Source organism: Idiotropiscis lumnitzeri, chromosome 10 (genome assembly GCF_059441095.1).
Source record: "Idiotropiscis lumnitzeri isolate Australia: NSW breed Sydney's pygmy pipehorse chromosome 10, RoL_Ilum_1.0, whole genome shotgun sequence".
In the NCBI taxonomy this organism is placed as follows: Eukaryota; Metazoa; Chordata; class Actinopteri; order Syngnathiformes; family Syngnathidae; genus Idiotropiscis; species Idiotropiscis lumnitzeri.
Window position 1 is genome coordinate 15,495,631 of NC_142400.1, and position 20,510 is coordinate 15,516,140.

The 20,510-nt window shown below is 38.8% G+C and overlaps 1 protein-coding gene across 1 annotated transcript; it reads left to right on the top strand.

The window, feature by feature from the left end:
* The first annotated feature begins 11,835 nt into the window (after positions 1 to 11,835).
* On the top strand, positions 11,836 to 17,507 carry mims1a (mitochondrial inner membrane scaffold 1a). The gene is made up of 3 exons (XM_088307904.1): positions 11,836 to 12,282; positions 15,356 to 15,467; positions 16,546 to 17,507. Exons 1-3 carry the CDS (start codon positions 11,858 to 11,860, stop codon positions 16,825 to 16,827), a joined length of 819 nt encoding a protein of 272 aa, XP_088164030.1. The 5' UTR covers positions 11,836 to 11,857; the 3' UTR covers positions 16,828 to 17,507.
* Positions 17,508 to 20,510: the final 3,003 nt, after the last annotated feature.

Below are 20,510 nucleotides of genomic sequence, written 5' to 3' on the forward strand. Positions count from 1 at the left end.
CTTGAGGCATTTTTTCTTCAGAAAATGCAGTATGAAGTTGACATTATTTGACTTTTCGGTGTTCCGTGGTTCATTTATTTTTATTTATTTATTTATTTTTAACATTGCAAATTCTGCTTCATGGTATTTTAAACTGACTTACTCTAAAATCTGACGTGCAAAATTAAGTCTAAATTACATAAAATATAGATAAAATTGGAAGAGGCAAGCAACTGAGAAAAGAAATCAAATGCTGTGATTATTGCGGGCGGACCAACAAACGACTAAAAAAGGAATGATTAGTTTGATTCAAATTGTCTTGAGTGTGTGTAGGGATTGGATAAAACCTGGTACAGCTCACCCATTAAACGATCCCGAGAGAAGCCTGCACTAGAAACGAAATGACCTAAAAGCAAGAAAATGCAGTGTGCAAATTAGTTTTGATGATATGGCATGACTTCTTGTAACTCACTCCAAGTCAGTCCTTAGAACTTTGGCTTGTACTTGCGTTTTTTTTTTTTTTTTCAGTCGCTGAAAAGTGTGCATTCTTTGTTCCAACTACATATTTGCAGTATATCAGTGGTAAGATTAGTTACCAGTAAATGTATGAATTGCCCTGCAGAAATGGATGAACGTAGGTTCTGTATTGTAATTGTACAAAGTTTGCGTCCCACGGTGTCAAAGTAGCATGCCTGCCAACCCATCATGACCTGCATCAGTTCACATCGCAGTAAGCTAGCGCTGGTGCAATTATTTGTAGGTCTTAAGTCTGCTCAAAGGCTGTTGGTTGTGCACGACTCCATGGTTGCACAGTTTTGCGTTTCAGTTGTTCATGCCATGACATGTGCTTGACCATCTCTTGTACATCAGCAGCAGTTTGAAACATTCAAGTCTATGCTTTCTCTACCGGTTGCAAACGCTGGTGAAAATAGTTATTTCTGTCAACATTCTCAGTGAAAGCAAACAATTTAGATGATTTATCATTCAGTCCCCGATGGCGTGTATTCGGCTGCTCACCAACTGTAGATTGTGGTATTATTTTTGTTGAATTTTATGGAGGTCACGAATCCCACAAAACAAAAAAAGGCTGTTTTACTTTTGCCATGGTTTCCTTTGTCCTGCAAGTGCACTTCTGTCACCTTGTCGAAATTACTCACATATGTCATTTAATGTCTTTTGACAACAAGCAAGGAAAGCAAAATACATAGGCCTTTAGAAAAAGAATGAATTATAAAATAAATATGCAAAGTATACACTGTTGCCTGAATCAATGAGGCCTGATTGTGCCATTCTAGTGTATTTGGGCAACACAATTTGGCGTGTATTGTTGGTGTTATTCTACGAAAATAAAACCTTTGAGGTAAGAGTAATGATGAGTCTTTAATGCAGACGACAGGGCGACCACCAAGTTGAGTAACATTTACAGTATGTTGTGTTTCATCTGCATTTTGACTTTAGAAACGACATTAATGCACTGCACTTTTCTTGGACATGTTGCATATAACTTTAATTTCACACATTTTATTTGTTAATAGTTATTCATCATTATTGTTAGTAAATTAATAACATTATCTCATGTTATGTTTTTTTTTAATTGAGCGATACTTCTTACCTTAAAAATAATCACACCTGACAAATACACCACAATAAAAAAACTAAAACAAAAATTTGCATTTTCACCAAAACTAAAACTAATAAATAAAAAAAACTAAATCTATTCTGAAAACTAATTAAAACTAACAGAATTAGAAATAAAAAGTAAAAATAAAATGAAAACTAAACTAAAATGACAATTTTAAAACTATGATAACCCTGGTTGGCTCTTGCTTGTGCTTGATGCTTAACTTTGACAAACTGGTTTCACATTACACAAGCTTTTACAGTGATATAAATATCAGAAACCCTGCAAAAGAAGTTTTTGCATGGATCACAGGATCATTGTGTTAGTATAATGCTCCTAAGATGCATCTTTTACAAACCAGTGACAAAGTATTTAAAATGTTTGGTCATATTGGTGTATATATATATATATATATATATATATATATATATATATATATATATATATATATATATATATATATATATATATATATATATATATATATATAGTATATTATACATATATACATACATTGTACATATATTGTACAATATGGGTTGTGCAGTCCTTTCAGCATATAAGCACTTTGTTTGCTTTTCCAAACATCCATTTTCGACGCACTTTTGCTCATTAGAGGCTGACGCCTCTCCCATCTGACAAGTGACTTGAAGCAAAAAGTCAACATGATTGATTTGACATTGTTTCATGAATTGTTCTGTATGGGTTTGATGGCATTATTCCCTTTCAGAATTAGAAAGCTGATCACCTTACCTTGACTGACAAAAGAAATTAAATCATGTTGGAATGTTGCACCTGCTATTCATACCGTTTGTGATAAACAATAAAACAATTAGATGTCTTTGGTGCTCCTGTGATGTATTTCACCTTCACATCTTGCCTTTTTCATTTGTGTGTGAGTTTTTTAAATCAGTGATAAATTATTTTTACAGTTGTATGAGTGTTAAAATATTGTCCAAAACACTCTTTCCGTATGCAACTGCTCACTTGTGTCTTGTGAGCAGTTGGAATTAAAAGGAAGCTTTGTACTCAAAGAACATTGTACCACAGTGGAAAATCCTTTGTATCCAGCTGAGTTGAGACTTAAAATGGACGCAATACTCCCATGATGTGGCGTCTATATTTGCATGCACATGACTGAAATCATCATGAACACTCTATCACAAGGTTTTTAGCTTCATGTTTTGCTCTCTTAAAGCATGCTTTGAAGTATACAAAACAGTATAGTTACTATATAGTTAAACCGACCAAAGAACAGAACTAAATCCAGCCTCGAGTAAATTTTATTGACTTTTGAGATTGCTCGATGGTACAGCTCCTTAGGTCCATGTCTTCATTTACATTGAATACGCATTGCTTGCTTGCGGAAATCTGTGTTGTGTGACTGACTGGTTAGTGGTTATCAGTACATGAGTAATGTGTATATAGAGATTTTTGTAAGATGATGATGATTATAATCTGTTCAAGGGATTTCTGCAATGATTCAGAGAGATTGAAGCCCGCCGATGTCATATTTCTGAATTTTAATTTGTGACAACCATGCACATCCGCTGAACGCCCGTGCCTTGATCAAATGCACCAAAATCACGTAAGACCGCCTGCGCTGCAAAATGAACAACCCCTTTTACCCTTTATAAACTTGAGTCTACTTTTTGTTTCCTTTTTGCAAATGTGCTGGGAGGCGAGGCAGAAAATGCAATACAATATTTCGGATTTATTGACAAACGTGAGCTCATATGATCACTTTCCCAAAATCCAAAATACCATGCCGATCGCTTGTCAGACAAGCACATGCATGCGCACACGAACCCCGACAGGTTCTATATTGGACATTTAGCTACGCTAAAGTTTTTTTATGCGCGACCCCAGTGAGGAGAAGCAGTACAGATAATGGATGGATGGAAAAAAATAATACCAAAAATGTATTTTATCTGCTATAGTCTAGATATGAAAGTTGGTCACCAACAAGGGAGAAAAACCACAACAGCAATTTGGTATGCATACATCTATTTTCTATTCTGCTTTTCATCATTAAGGTGGTAGGTGAGGTGGCTCTCTGCCTGCTACAACCACTTACACTGACATTGGTACGTATGGACAATTTAGTCTTCATTTGGCATATTTTTCAGGATTTTCGAATTTCAAGATTTTAGTTGCACTCATTTCACCTCCTATCAACTGGACACACAAAAAATAAAGACACATTAAGTACTTTATTCAGAAGATCCCCTATCACATTTGTTCTTGTGTTTAAATTATCTCAACAGGGCTGATGTAAATTCTACTTTTATTTTTTTTGCTGAGATTACGTGTTTATTGTATTTGTTTGGCCAGGGGGAAAAGTGTATTTTTCCAAGTAGTAAATGGCATGTCGCTATATTTTATGGACAGGGGAGGATGTGAGTGAACATAGCGTGCGAGCATATTTCACAAACAGCTAAGACCTGAGCAGATGTTTTTCAACATTTTTCGACACATTTAGCAAAAATATTCACGTGTAACTGATGCCTGCGACGAGCCTGTATAAACCTCACCCCCCCTATGCCTTCGAAGCCGTGGTGGTCAGTGCATGGGCGGCTTGGCATAGTCATACAGTTGGGATTCAAACTCACTTCTGTAGATATCCAGAATTGCTGCCAGTTTGTGGAAGCAGATTAACCATTTAGCACTGCACACAGAGACTGTCTTTGATAGTAGAATCAAAAAACAAACGGGATTCAGGACGGATACATCATGAAGAAAGTATGAGAATTTCTTGTTAGTTATATTTATCTTAATGGAATGACTATTAGGACAAATAATTACTTACCTGCACTCTTGTGCGAGTAAATAAATAGTCTTCATTCATGAGAGTGTGTCATGTCATTATCAACACCACTAATCCTGTACAGGGTCACGGTAGGGTGCTGGAGCCTATCCCAGCTGACTGCGGGAGAAAGGCGTACCGCACCCTGAAATGGTCGCCAGCCAGTCACAGGGCAAAAATAGACACCGTCGCGGAGCGGGAACCGAACCCACACAAGTCAGGCGAATGTACCACTGCACCATCAGTGACCCACTCATGAGAGTGTGTTGTTTATTTAGCATAGAAAATGCAACTGTACATGAAATATTTACTGGTAGTATATTAAAAATAAACAAATTACAATATCATACAATTGTTAAAACATATGTGTATGTGTGTGTGTATATATATATATATATATATATATATATATATATATATATATGTATATATATATATATATATATATATTTAAAAAAGTCTTATTGACATAGTATCTGTCATGTCCAGTGTTGTTTATCTGTTGCTAATGTGTTCTCTCCACCAACAGTCCATGCTGATGGAGTGGTGGGGAAGCAATTCCAATCAGTCCAATCCACCTGGTTCTAATCAGCAGTCTGTAGTATTTAGGTTCAGCCACACACATGAGAAGCTGTATTGCTTTGTATGCTGTCCTGCAGTTTGTCGAGTTGTCAATTTGTCTGTGCTCCAATAGACCTTAAGGTTGGTTTAATTAAGTTCTACTGTGATTTTGTGTTTCTGTTTTAATACTAGTCGCCGACTAGTAGTCGGCGTACTAAGAGAACTTAATGTGTTTGTTTCTTATAAGTGCTCTTGGACACTCTCTGTTTAGTTTTTGTAAATAGCCTTTTGGATCCCTCGTTTCTCGTCTACTCTCTCCCGTGGCGCTACCCACTATTCTTTGTTAGCGTGTATTTGTTTTTACTCTTGAGATGATGTTTTGTCACTGCATTTTTGTGTTGTTGTTCATTTGGTACCTTAAATCAAATTGTTTGAATAAAGCCTGCTCTCAAACACTCACGTCTTCGTGGTGATCCATTCTCTGGCTGTAAGGCCATCCTAACATACCTTATCATATAACTGAATTTAATCCAATATTCAAGAAAAAAAAATGTACATTCAATACAAAACAATTGAATTTTTATCAACCAACACTTTATCGACAATGTGTAGGGATAAAACTGCCTAATCACAATCTAATCATTTTAAAGAAAATTAAGACAGAATCAATTGTTTTCCTTCAAAAACATGATTTCTGCCGAGGCAATAGATTGTATTGCGCAATCTGTGCAAAAAGCAAAACATCACAACATAAGAGTCGATCAGCTGAATTGTTTGAGTGCAAGATTTTGATCTTTATCTAGTTCATATTTACCTCAAATATTTGAGATTTTTGTAGTGCCAACCACACAGGCACACATTTATAGAAAGTACTAAAAACCACAGATCTTTTTTTTTTTAATCAAATGCCACTTGCAGCCTATAACAGAGGAAGAGCGACGCTTTGCACTATACTTCTAATTTATTTTCTTCCTCATCCCATCTGACCACTCATCATTAGGCTTCCAAAATTAGGACATACTGCTAGCGGCAGTGCTCAATCTCAGCCGAGCGGTACCGCCCATATTTATTACAGGTGTACAGCTTCTTTGTTGGTGCTGGAGCAGTTGGGGTGCTGACACATATCCAGTAAATACAGATTTGTCAGTGTTTTGATAACAAATACTGCATTACATTAATGGTGCAAGACAAAACCCAGCAAAAGAATATCATGCAGTCGTCATATTAAATTGCATTCATTTCCGATAAAAAGTATATCAAGTGCAAGCCGGAGATTCCAGGACAAAAGGTCTTCAACATTGCTTCACTGTGATGGTTCAAATTTTGATGTCAACCAACATTTCTCATTTGTAATTGGTCAATTGTTTGTGAGGAAGTTCAGAACAAATAAAAAATAAAATAAAACAACACAGAAATTATTTAGGGGGGCTTATATTTTAGGAATGTTTCAGCCCCCCATTAATTATAGTTTATGATGCAACACTATGTACCTTACTGTATCTATTCCTCAATTAGGAAAAGGCAGTCTTAAGAGAGAGGGACAATAAAAGGCGCAAGCAAATACAGCAGGATCTTAAAAGAAGTCTGAGACAGGCTAAGAGCGGTTATAAAAGGAGAATAGAAAAGAAGTTGTACAATAACACCGGAGAGATGCGGAGGGGAATGCGGACCATCACCGACTACAAGCAGGATTGATTTTAAGGTTTAATTATTGGGCTTTAAATGATCAAGGGCCTTCGTATCTTTCAGAACCCACTTAACCATATGAGCCCTCACAAGCTCTGAGATCCTCCGACACTGGCCTTACCAAAGTCAGGAGTTGGAGTTGTTGTGAAACACTCTGAATTGCATTGATTGATTGATTGGTTGAGAGGAGGATCATATTCCTTGACTTCTTACGGGCTTTCAACACCAGCAAGCCTCTATTAGCTGGAGCATAGTTCAGGAAAGCGGGGTGTGGATCACTCTCCTGCTTTTCTGGATCTTTGACTACCTGACAGGCCTTTAGACAAAGAAAGCTAGTTAGCGACTTTCACAGGGCCTAGCCACCTCGGCTGCCAGTCAAAATCAGGGTCGAGTGCAGCCCAACAAATTCCTGCGTGCGCACCTCGATAACAAGTTGGCGTGGTTTGCTAACATGGATGAGGAGGCTCTTGAATATCTGTGGGGAGATGCTGTTCATGTTCTTCCACTCAGAGATGCGTAATGTTGTGCTGTGGTCTGCTGTGGTGGCAACATCACAGGGAGAGGGCAAGCTTGTTCAGAAGGCTGGCTCCGTGATGGGGAGGAGCCTTGACTGCCTTGAAACCGTCTTGTTGAGATAAGCACTGGCTGCAGAGCACAATTCAAAGTGTGGCTCAACTCAACCTAACGTCTGACTGTGCCCACATGAAGTTTTGACATCTAAGTGCCTTCTTTTTGTTTTCATGAGTTTAACTATTTCCTTGGCGGCTTTAATGATGATGATGATATGACGTCACATAAAACGCTCCACGAAATCTCACATTCAAAATTAAACCCAAATATTAACCTCAACTACATTGGGAGTGCGCCCTCTGCTGGGGACATGTGATAGTACAAATCCCTCTCCTTCCTAAGTGGAGGACGTCTTTTGACCACAACTTTTGAACCCAATAGCCTCTCTTTAAAAACACTCTTTACAAGCTTCCATAACTCTAGAACCCTCCGTTCCCCTAGAATGCGCGTCAAACGGACGTTCCGATTACTTCTGTCAGTTCATAGCTCTGCCCTCACTTACTGAGGGTTGAGAATTTGTAATACGTATTCGATTCGATGTTCAGGTGTGAAAAGCATGAACTCATAAAACGGCGCACCATTAAAACCATCGAGATTTAGAATCCGTGAGGTCGGGGTGAAACGTTTCGATTGAGCCACTACTCGAATTTCTCTTTGCAGCCAAGGGCCAAGGCGACTAGGTTGAAGAGGCAGATGCAGGGCAAGTTATGACACATCATAGATAATGCCAACCACAATTTCCACCTCACCTGAGTGGGACAAACGAATAGTTGCACTGGGTGCTCGCGGACAAAGTGCTTTTGAAGGTCACAAAAAGCTTCAATGCCTCACTTTTCAGGGTAGTTAACCAAGTTATTAATCATTTGGACTCAGTGAGTAATAAGTGGTTGCATATCTTGGAGTATTTACATGTATGTGCATATCCATTTTACCTGAGAGATGTCTGTCTGAATTAGCCCAACATGATCAACAATCTCGCTCTCTCTCTCTCTCCCTCGCTCTATCGAGGCCTACGCTGCTTAGTGCAAACCTTAGGTTATACTGCCACACAGAGGCCGTTTTTAGAACAGGCCTTTGGAAGACAAGTAAACGTTCAGAGTCCTCTTGGACAACATAATGTCCACGAAAGCTAATTAAGTTTATTGAGCAGATGTTTAGTTTTGCGCGAATTTGAATCTATTGTTTCTTGGCATGCGTTTGAAAAGACAGGGGTTAGCGGTCCGAGAGAACTACGTTACCCATGATACACAGCGCGTCGTTTTACGTACTCGTGCGCTATGCACTCTCTTCCGCTACAGAAATGTGGTCCTTGACCGTCACTGTGTCGGGGCAGGTTGACATGGCTTTCAGGCTTCAAGATTAGCGCTATTCACATCCTTCAACTCCTAACTTAAATCGTAAGTGAGCTCTGCTCTTTATTAAATTTTATTTTAGGCAGGAAATATACATCTACGTGCCATTGCCAATTAGCGGCTAGCTAAAGTGCTAACTAACAGCCAAAAGCCAAAGTTAGAAGCACTTTGAGAATTGGCCTTGAGAATAAATGTCCATGCAAGAGCGTCTGTACCGAGAACAAACGACGCCTAACACTTGAGTTTTGTGCTGCGTTTTATTCAATTGAGGAGTTAAAGGACCCTTTCACTTGCCCTCCAAATACATGCTGAGCAATGTCAACTACTAGCGGCATGTAAAGTTAGCAGACAGTAAACTGATTTCCGGGTGGAAGCTGTGACTTCAAATTTTGCAAAACACAACATCTTCGGATATATGGCTGGATGTGTTGTAATCCCTTAACATCTTTAGTGGTCTACATGATTTTTGGATAGCGGAAAGATAACGGAATGCAATGGTCCGTACACATGCTGCTTCATAAAACTGAAGAGAACGGTCCTTTATCAACATTTCCGATCACTGTCAAAGTTGGAAGTTCACCTAATGACTTGTTTTGTTCGTGGTTGTGCGTGGATGATGAAATTGTAACTTCAGAATAATCTCTTAGTCGCATAACCAACCAGTGAGACAACTAGTCAACTTTTGGTACAGTTTATAACGAGACAGATTTGTTTTGACTTTTAGTTTTTCTGGGTTATAAATCTAAATGTTTACCTGTTGTTCATCTTAAAATGTCCAGCAGAAAATATTCTTATTCAATATAAAACGTGCCATTTTTTAATACGCTATACTTTTTTGTTTTGGTTTTTGTTTTAAATTGTGCAGCATTGATAATGCAAATGATCACACCTTCCTAAATATATAATGGCACAGTCAGAGGTTAACTTCTGAAGCAACATGAGAGGAACACAAATATAAGCTATCAGCATCATGCCGAGCAGTTCTTCACAGCTGCAGACAGCAGGAATACACATACGGTTGAGAGAGATGCCATATGATATATTTTTTAAATAAATCATTAAAATGCAGCTTTGCTTACAGTTTGGCTTTGACTTAGATTTTCAGACGATATACTCGAGTCTTGAAAGTTTGGGCTGTTTGCCCAGTCTACCTGCAAAGACATGGGCAGAAAGGTGTGGCGTGTGCACTGTATTATGTAAATTAGAAAATTCATTAAAAAACAAGCACATTTTTAGTAGTAATGTAGCTGTTTTCAAAACACGCAATAGAAAAAAAATCAACAAAAATTTAAAATCTTTTCAAAATATATTGAATGTAGAACTTGTGAATTTATTAATCCTCACTCCTGCATGGCTGGATGAAGTTATGTGGGACGCAGACTTTGTACAGGAGTTATATTGTTGATGGACATGGCATTTCGGCATCTATATCTTTGAAGGCAGTGAAAGCGTTATAATGCGAAGTTATATATATTTTCATAAGATCATTTAACAACTTTAAAACAATGGCCAAAAGGGTATATGTATTGTTTCATCATCAGAATATCCGACACTGCAGAGCCCACCGGACTATTATTTACTCTTTCATGGTGTTCCCTCTCTGCGCTATTGTAATATTTAGCCGCTAAAGGCTTAACCGGGTTAAGGGAGTTACACTCTTTGAAATATACACTGGGAAAAACATGCAAAACATTTGCTGTGCTTGTGGTTGTTTGAATTCCCGTAAACTTCTTTTCAAAGACTAATCCAAAACTCAGAAGGCCCCAGATTGCTATGTGTAGGTTCTGGCCAACATGAAGTGGTGTTTCCAAGCCAAACTCAATCCAAGACAACAAAAGGAGCACCGAGGGTGCTGTGAAAGTGACAAGACTGCTATTAAGCCTGCTGGATAGCGAGGGGGATCAATACGGTTTGTGCTGATACCACTGAGATTGATTCCCAAATGTTAAAACATTGATGCGGTGATACTAGTCATTTGCTTCAAAACAAAGACGAACAGACTAGAAAACAGTTTCTTCCCCAAGTGCCATCTCCATGCTGAACTCTCACATGCAACTACCTTTGCCTTGTAGAACTCCAATATGTGTTTTTTTAAATTTTTTTTAATTTATTTATTTATTTATTTTAGGGCTGTCAAAATTAAAGCGTTAACTCAGGTGATTAATCCAAAATATTTGAACTGAGTTAAATATTTTAACTCAATTAACTCAGTTTGATTTACTTAAAAAATTATTTGCATACTTTGCAGATATTGTGCCATATTAGCTGTACATCTTTAGCACGTCTCAGAACAAAACATCGTGTTCAAGTTACCACTGGCCTTTGCAAACCAACACTGCTGGCGTGTGCTGCTTGTGGGCAGTTTTGAGAAATGTCTAGAAGAAAAATGCCTGTAAAGATGTCTCCATTTAGATCGTATTCAGGAATCAAAGAAAGCTATTAGAACAGTCTTTGAATTATATATACTTCATATTTGGTGATTTTGCATCAATTCCAAGATATTATTCAAGTAAATATCTGTTACAAGCTTCACAAAAAAATGTAGTTGAAAAATGTGATTAATCGCGATTATGGATTTTTTGGGTGATTAATTAGTTTAAAAAAAAGTAATCGCTTGACAGCACTTATTTATTTAATCTATAATTTATCTAATTGATATATTTATTTATTATATTTGTGCTAGAGAGGAGAGCTCTCCAATCTCGTGCACCGAGTACAATGACAATAAAGGGCATTCTGATTCGGATTGTATTTGCAGTATCTTTCCGCAAAGTAAATAGCAATTGGTATCGATAAACAGACTCACATAATCTTCAAACTCACATCAGCATCTTGGAAAACACATTTGCAGACTCTGGAGTAGTGTTCAACAAATGAGAAGCCAGGTAAAAAAAAAAAAGCCAACTTTACCACGCTAATTGTTTTAAATCAGATCTTCTGTGATTGCAGCAGTTTCTTTTCTATAACGCTCATAAGTGTCATAAATGAGCTGGCACATATAGCTGACGTGGGGCGAGAGGCACGGTGCATCTTAGACTCATCAGCTCGTAGCAGTTTTGCGTTATTGCGTGAAACAAAATTGGCTCACAGAAGGCAAATTAAAGTAATTGGACCTGTTTAGCTGTTAAAACACAGCCATTTAAAAAGGTGATACCGAGGCATGATTACGTCTTTTAAAAGGGAACAAGCCAAACCAAAATGAAATTTTCCCCAATCAAAATGTCAATAGTGTTTTCTTTCCTCCTTCATTCAGAGTGTTGGTGATCATAGAAAAGGAGGAAGATGATGTTAATGCAGCACGTCATCACTCGTGGCACGCTGCGAAGGCTGGCAGTGGTACATCGATTATTGCTGGGTAATGCTGTTCATGAGCCACCACAGTCGTCATGCAGGTGTGCCCTCCGCCTGCCCCCGCCGCACCCGGCAGGCTGGCACTGGCTCTCCACATCCTCGTCCAGCATGGCGGCCGATCAGCACAAACATCAGCCACCAGGGGGGGAAGCGTCCATTTCTTCACCTCAGACCCCGTCAGATAAGCAAGAAAAAGACGAGCCCAGTGTTGAAGAAGTGGACCCTTTGCAGGACAAGTCCATTGGTCTTGCTCAGAGATTCAAGAGGACCTTCAAACAGTATGGGAAGGTGATGATCCCAGTGCATCTCATCACGTCCTCATTTTGGTTTGGAACCTTCTATTATGCTGCTATGAAGTAAGTGTCTTCATCGAACTTGTATGTTACAGTTCATAATTTACAAACACACAAAAGAAATAGCTTATTAAGCATGTTGCAAGACGTTTAAATAAATTTGATTCAAATATTGGTGGGTTGGGCAACATGTCAGAGTAGAGCTATCACAAACGGAATTTTTTTCAGAATCGATTATTCCATCGAGTAATTGCCACCACCCCAGTATCGAGGCATCCATTTCTGTTTTGACCAATTTAGAGCTGAAACGGGTCCTTGAGTAATTTCAGTACCTCTGTTCAAAAAAATGCTTGAGGCAGAAAAAAAAATACCCCACTTATATCCGTTTACACAGTCAGGGAGAAGAAGTCTAGCTAACTGCAGCAACATTGTTCATGCTATACATGACAGTAGCACACCAATGCGGTAAGAAGGCCAAGTTCCAAATAAACCTCAGTAAATAAGATCTAGACCTCAATGCTTTTGTATCCTGAAGTTGTTTCGGGCAGCGTGTCAAGGCGTAACGGCCGACTTGTCGTTTTCCTGGCTGTGTTTGTGGGGTCGTTTATTGCTGTCACAAACTTTTGCTTCTGACGACAACAAGACCATATTGCCCCTTAATAATGTTCAGTGGCTAATTAAGGGCGCTAAAAAATAAATATGACGCCTGTTGACAGCAACGCTAGCTACTAGCAGCGCTGTGGTTAATAGTTGTTTGTGACTCTGCATACTTAACACGTCTCATAAACCAAAATGTATGGGGAGAGATTTGTTTGAAATCTCACACATTTCTAGAGAGGAAACTTCTACTACTTCGGTGCACAGTTTAAATTTCTTGTAAAATGTTGATTAGCTAAAAATAAAAAGCAGTTGGCCGTTTCAGAAGTGGATGTGTTTTGTTTATCTTCCATATCTTTAACCAAGCAAATAAAAAAATCTATAGAAATTTCAGTAGGATATCAGAATACCAAAATATTCAATAGCTGCAGTCCTGGACCAAATTTTTGAGTTGGTCAAAATTTTCCCATCCAAAACCGGATGCCAACGGCAGTTTGTTGGAGTTAAACTTGGTCCCCGTTGTTTGAGTCATTAGAAGTAAATCACCTGATGTTTAAAATTTGGAAAGTGAAAAATGTACTTAAAGGTTGATGATTGTTTTTTTTTTAATTGATTTTCTTTGTTTTAAATACATTTAAAGTATAGTAGTATAGTACTTGATTATGATGAAATCAGTGCTTGTATCTGATATTTTGTCTTTGTTTATATTTTTTTTCCACCAACATGAAAAGTGTGATAGTTTTGGTCATTATTAAGCAATGGGACATTTTTTAGACCATTTTCTCTCTACTTTTTCTAGTTTTGTGTTCTACTAAGCAAGCTAAACAACCAACCAGTGGAAACACATTTTATTATGTTTCATTTTTATAAACCTCCATTGTCTACCACCAAAGTCTATCAAACATACTTCCACTTTGGAAGACGGCATCACTCTTATTCAGTTTGAAAGAGTGAAGAAATTCACTCTTCATTGAGTACCACTGAATAGATGCGCCAGCGTTACTTAATTAACCAGGTGCCGAAAGCCTTGGATACTTACAGTGGATATAAAAGGTCTACACACCCCTATTCAAATGCCAGGGCTATGTAATATAAAAAAAGACCAAGCAAGACCATTTCAAAACATTTTCCAACATTAATGTGAACTTCATGAGTGCACGTAAATTGAAAAAAAAAAATAAAGAAGTAAAAATAATGTAGTAGCACAATTTTGCCCACCCTTTTAGAACGAGGTGTATGGCTATGTTCTCAATTAACCAGCCACATCCAAACTTGTGTTAAATGGGAATCTCCACAAGAAGAGGCTCGGATTAACCCCGCATAAATTTCAGACACATGGGCAGAAAGCTTCCACATCATCAGAAGGATCATGTCATTGTTGGAAAGCATCAGTCAAGAGATGGGTGCAAAAGAATTTCCAAGGTTTTAGCCATGGAACACAGTGAAGACGGTCCTCGTTAATTGGAGAAACTATCACACAGCAGTGAGAGACATTACCAAGAACTGGACGTCCTGTCACAATGAAAAGACGAGAAGAAAAACGGTCCGTGAGTCTGCCAGGAGGTTGTCTGCAACATGAAAGGAGCTGCGGAAATTTCTGGCAAGTCCTGGCTTTTAGTACACGCGACAACAATCACCCATCATTGTCAAAAGTCTGAGCTAAGATGCCTTGAAGCCTTGTCTTCCAAATAATGTCTAAGCCTGGCTACATTTTGAAAAAAAAAACAACTGAAGTAAATGTGTTATGATCTCATGAAATGCAGTTGCATTTTTTTTTTACAATAATTCCAAAAGATATATTTGAGGCAAACAAATTGCCGCTCATCACCAAAAGAACGCTGTGCCTGCTACAGTGAAGCATGGTGGTGACAGCATCATGTGTCTGCGCTGTTTTTCTCCAGCTGGAACTAGCGCCATAGTCGAGGTAAAGGGATTAATGAACAGTTCCTAATATCAGTCAGTGTTGGCATCAAACCTCAAGGCTTGTGTTAGAAAGCTGAAGATGGAGAGGAACTTTCAGGATATTTTTTTGCATGACAATGGAATGGTGTTGCTAGAAGATTAAGGTTCTGTCATCACCCAGCCAGAGTCAAGACCTAAACCCAATCGAACATCTGCGGGGGGATCTGATGAGGGCTATACACAGGAGGCGCAGATTTGGAGCATTTTCACTAGAAAAGCGGCCAAATAATTGCAAAACTTTTAGACTCCCGCCCAGAAAGTCTGATTGTTGGAGTGAAAGCCAAGCGTCAACAACAAAGATATTGGCCGCTAATTATTTTTCCCCATGAAAGATTTTGTTGTTTCATTATTATTTTTAAATTTTTTTTTTTATAAACTTTGTTTTCCAGGTACCAAAAAAAAGGAAATTGAACCGGTTTGTTTTTCATCACTACATGTTTTGATGATTGACAAAGGCCTGATTTTGCCAAAGTGATTATAACTGATGTGTGTGTGTGTGTTGGTGTGTGTCTACAATAATTATGAAAACAACCCACAACTTTAAATCATGAACTGTCTTTGCTTTTTTCCTTCCCAGAGGTGTAAATGTAGTACAATTCCTGGAGATGATCAATGTGCCCGAATCACTTGTGGGACTATTGAGAGAATCTTCTAGTGGTTACGCTCTGACTGCTTACGCCATGTACAAGGTAATATAATTCATTGAGTAACTCTCTGATCATTTTTTATGACAATCAATATCATTTATGCAGCTGTTTAGGGCCACAACCACTAGGAGGGCCGTGTTGCAATATATGCTCCACTGCATCAAGTGTTGATGCCCGCGTATTCAACAAATTTACAACAATTTATACTATGGGAGCCGATGTAATGTATGCCACAACAAGTGCATGGGTCGTGCACATAGCATGGGCTATAAAGCCACCAAAAATTATTAATGGAAACAATATTCAGACAAATCAAATTTATTTGATCCTAAAATATATTTTATAAAAAGGTGCAAATGTATAAATTCGAGCATGGTTTTCCTGTATTAAGAAACCGTGCATTGGAGTTTACTTGCTACACACTTAGAAAATGCCATCGAACTGTTGCAACATTTAAGTCAACAATTTCAATATATATATTATATATATTGATTCTATTTTATGATTGTCATTTTTGTTATTGTTGAGTGTAATAATTGTTATTGTAATTGAATTTCAATTCATTGCACAGCCCTAAGAGCAGTTGTATAAAGGGATCCTTAATGAGCATAACATTGAAACTCCTAGAATAGATTTTACATGTGCAATTTATTGAAAAGTGCAATTTATAGTCCGTAAAATACGGTAAATATAATCAGGCTTAAAATTTGTACACATTTGAGATGGACTCTTAGCTGGCAAATGTTATAGGCATGTCTGATTTTATTTATTTATTAATTTTAGGAGGCCGTATCTAAAACGATGCTACGTGATGCACTTTTGGGTCCCGCATGAGTCGGCCCCTCCTCCACTATGTAAAAACTTGAGCACCTTGGTTGACATCAGAAATTATGCATGCTGGTAGCTAACTAGCTTTGCCTTCAGATAACAAAATATTTACTGGTTGATTAATTTTGCACTCCTGGGCAGGCACTCCAGATAGTAAAACTATTTTCATACAAGTCATTACAAAGTGAGCTTTTCCTAATTTGTCCCCTAGCTTTCAAACCTATTGTGATGCCACATTGAGTGAGCAGTGCCGTGTTTATCTGCTGACATGTCTGTGTCTGTCCTTTTCCAGATCGCCACTCCTGCCAGATATGCAGTGACTCTGGGCGGCACTTCTCTGTCTGTTCAATACCTCAGAAAGCACGGCTACTTATCCACACCGCCGCCAGTCAAAGAGTACTTCCAGGACAAGATGGAGGAGACAAAGGAGAGGTTTTCAGAGAAAATGGAAGAAACAAAAGAACGCTTTTCAGAAAAAATGGAAGAGACTAAGGACAAGCTGTCTGAGAAGCTACAGGAAACCAAAGACCGAGTATCTGAGGGGAAAGCATTTTTTCGGAAGAAAAATGATTAGTAACATTGCAGGTGGTGCCTCAATAAATGATCCAATTAAGGTCTCAAGTAATCAGCCATTTGGGGGCCACCTCTGAGACTGGGGGGAGATGAGCGAGATGCATTATTCCTTAAAACGTCACCTCTCACAGCCTGCTCTTTCTATGTTGTCTACATCTTTGTCCAAGTCATTTGCTGCGTGTGCCTCCCACGCTACAGTCTGGTGTAAGTGTAGACCAGGCAGCAGCTTGGCAAACTACTGGCACGGCTTCCTTCTGGCTCCGCCCCCTCAGTCTGTGTTTACAGCGGCTCAAGGGATCAGAGTTTAAACTTTTTGTTTTGTATAAGGAGTTAATATAGATATGACACAATGGGAATGACCCATGAAAAGCCTTCTGGGTGTTGTCACGCTCAATCTTGAAGCTAACGGTTCCAGCAGCATGTACAAGACCGTGGAAGTCTTTTAAAGGCTCAATATCACCCTGTGGCTTCTGTAATGCAGTGACAACAATGCTTTTTCGAATACCGGTTTGTAATGTTGGTTTTGCCAAAAGCTCATTTATGACAACGGCCACCTCTTGAACACTGTACAACTAAAATCAGGTGATTAACTGTATTGTAGAACAGCAAAATACACATTCACGGTGTAAAAAAAAATGCATCTAAAATAGAGCTACAAATTAAAGTACAAAAACACCAAAATGTGTGTGAGATGTACGTTTTGTTTTGAGGTCATCAATTCCAAGTTCCCTGGTGTCTAAATGACATGTCTGTTAAATGCTTTTCATCAAAATACCGTGAAGAGCAAGAAATACATTGCACAAACACATCCCACCTTGCTGATATTTTTGCCTTTTTGATGCAGCGTCCCCAAGTTGCGATTAAGCTACTGCGCACTTGGCCCCCTGTAGTCGCTTATCAGATGCTAACACAGATGGATAGATAGATACTGTTTTCATCCTGTGAGGAAAATTCCAAAACAAGCTCCCACTAATTTGCATTCACCAAAACTCAATACTCTCTGTTTACCCTTTGGCTTTGGCATGTGCTTTTGTCACCCATGTTGTATATTATATATAAATGTATAATAATAATAAAAAAAACCATTAAAACCTTCTTCCCATCCACAAGCTTTATAGCAGGGGTAGGGTACTCCAGTTCCTGGAGAAACATATCCTACGTGTTTCAGAGCTCTCCCTACTCAAAACACACCTGCCTCAAATTATCAGCACGTCAACAAGCTCTGTAGAAGCCTAAAATGATCAAGATTATTAGAATCAGGTGTGTTGGACAAGTGTTGAATTTTTGCCATCAAGTGGCTAGAACATTTTGAATCATGCGCACTACGGTGCCTCATAGAAACCGCACTTCACAAGCTTACCACCAATTTCTTCAGCAGAGCTGCAAGTCAAATGTAATCACAAACAACTTCTAGTATTTCCTCAAGTGACGACGTGCATTGCATTTGTTACGCATTCTGTGAGTCATTTCTCTAGAAACTTGAAGTCAGGTAGTGATCGTCTTCGGGTCTTCTTGAGCTGAAGGATGGCGGCTAGACTTTTCAGCGTCCAGTATGGTGAGCCCCTACAAAAAATGCACACGGTCTGATAGCTTTAACTTATTTTTTTTTGCATATTTTTTTAAATAAATGAATGAACTCTGAAAAGGTACTACATACTGTCACTTTAAAGCAAACATAAAAATACATCGGTTATTGGCTCTTATATAATAGATTAATAAATTTATCCCCCCCAAAAAATCTTGAGGTATTTAAGGGCTTTTCCGGGATGAGACAAATTGGCACGCCCCCTTGCTTGGCTTGCTTTTTTTCCCCATCTCAGCTGTTACCTCACAGCAGGGAGACAATTTTGCAAAAATTGCAATATTAAGTTAAGTTCTGTTGTCTGACACGGTGGCCAATCGTCATTTTACACCTGATCACTTAATTGTTCGTTTTTTTTCCTTTGCACATTGACCCAAATGATGGCAGCCAGTCTAAACTCAAGCTAAAGAAAGGAATTTCTTTGTAACATGCCACTTGAAGCAAAGACAATTTCGGAGAGAGAACCACCATCACTGGAATGCCAGTCACTGAATTGAGAGCTGCTATCGAACGTGAATGCACGCAAATGTGTGCACCTCCGCCGCTTTGTGTCATCGGCAGTGTCTGGACCAGAACAGACATCAGTTTGAAGGCAGGCGCTGACAAAACAATAGAATGACATTTGAACATTATTTCACATGTTGAAAATGACACCAATTATAATAAACGCTTAGTTTGTGTGTATTAATTTTCCCGGGCACCCTGTTTAATATATATATCGGTTTCCTTCGTGAGGGTTTTTAATGAGGTCTTTAATAATCTGAATTGAGCTCTGCAAAGCCATTTGACCTGGATTAATGTGGCTTTGATGTGTTGTGGCAAAAACCCTGAGTGTGTACTGCAAAAACTCTAACACTTCTGGATAATTCTAATAATATTCCCTTTATTAGTCCCACAATGGGGAAATTCGAGATTCGAACCCAGGCCTCCTGGGGAGACTGGGTCCTGAACGCGGCGCCTTAACCACTCGGCCATCCTAGTGGTAGTCTGGGATCACAATCTGTTTATTTGACGTTCAATATTCTACAAGAAGCCTATTCATTCGTAACCAATACATGACTTTGCATGCCCTCTGTATGAATTTCCCCCAAATTTCCTTTGTGTCTTTCGTAACATGTTCTCATTGTGGGTGGAGTGACTAACTTGTTTCTTTTAAATATCTTCAGTTCTGTCTAACACATTCACGAGTCCTATTTTGCAGCTGGAAATTTTTGTTTTTTTTCCTCATGATCTAAGGTTGAGTGTTTTTGTCTCTTAAGAGAGAGGAAGGCGTGATACTATTATGTCCACGTTGTAATTTCAGTGTGTCTGCAGCAAAAAATGTGCTTTCCTGATTTGTTGATTATTTTCCCAAAATATTTTTGCGCTCATATCATCATGTGTCATATCCGCATAGAACAGTTGTTGAGTGGGTTGGACTCGGGGTCCGAAATGGACTTTTTTGAACAGGTAGCTGGTGACTCTAAAGCAGGGCTTTTCAATCCTGTTCCTCAGGGTCGGTTTCCTGGATGCTTTCCATCTCTACTTGTTGCAACACACCTGATTCAAATGATCCGATAATCAGCAAGGTCTGCAGAAGCTGGATAACAATCCTGAACATTTGAATTGGGGGCTGTTGAGATGGAAAACAGGCAGGACACCGGCCCTGGAGGAGCAGGATTTAAGACCCCTGCTCTCAAGTTAGCAGCCAGTCAGAATTTCCACCAGCCATTTTCTTAGACTCCATTTTTTTAAGCGCCATTGTTTCTATCGACCGCCCTCAAACTGTCTCCGCTCGTTTCTCGTACCGGTTGCACTTTAGACTGTAGTGTGAAATGCGTCCATTCGCGCTGCCAAAGGGCGTAATGAACGTCATTATGCAGCATTACGGGATTGTATTAATTGGAAATGCCGGAGTCACTGCCAGGGATACCAATTATCGAGAACAAAAGGGTTGGGTATTGTTTCAATTTGAACGATTCAGTTTCCTTGTTTCAATTCCGGTTCCGAACGAGTCTTGATTTCCATCCTTTCAGGGTATCCAAACTACTGCTACTCATTTTTAGCGGCTCGCAGCAGCGCACAGACTAAAATAACATTTGACACGGCCTGTGTAATTTGTC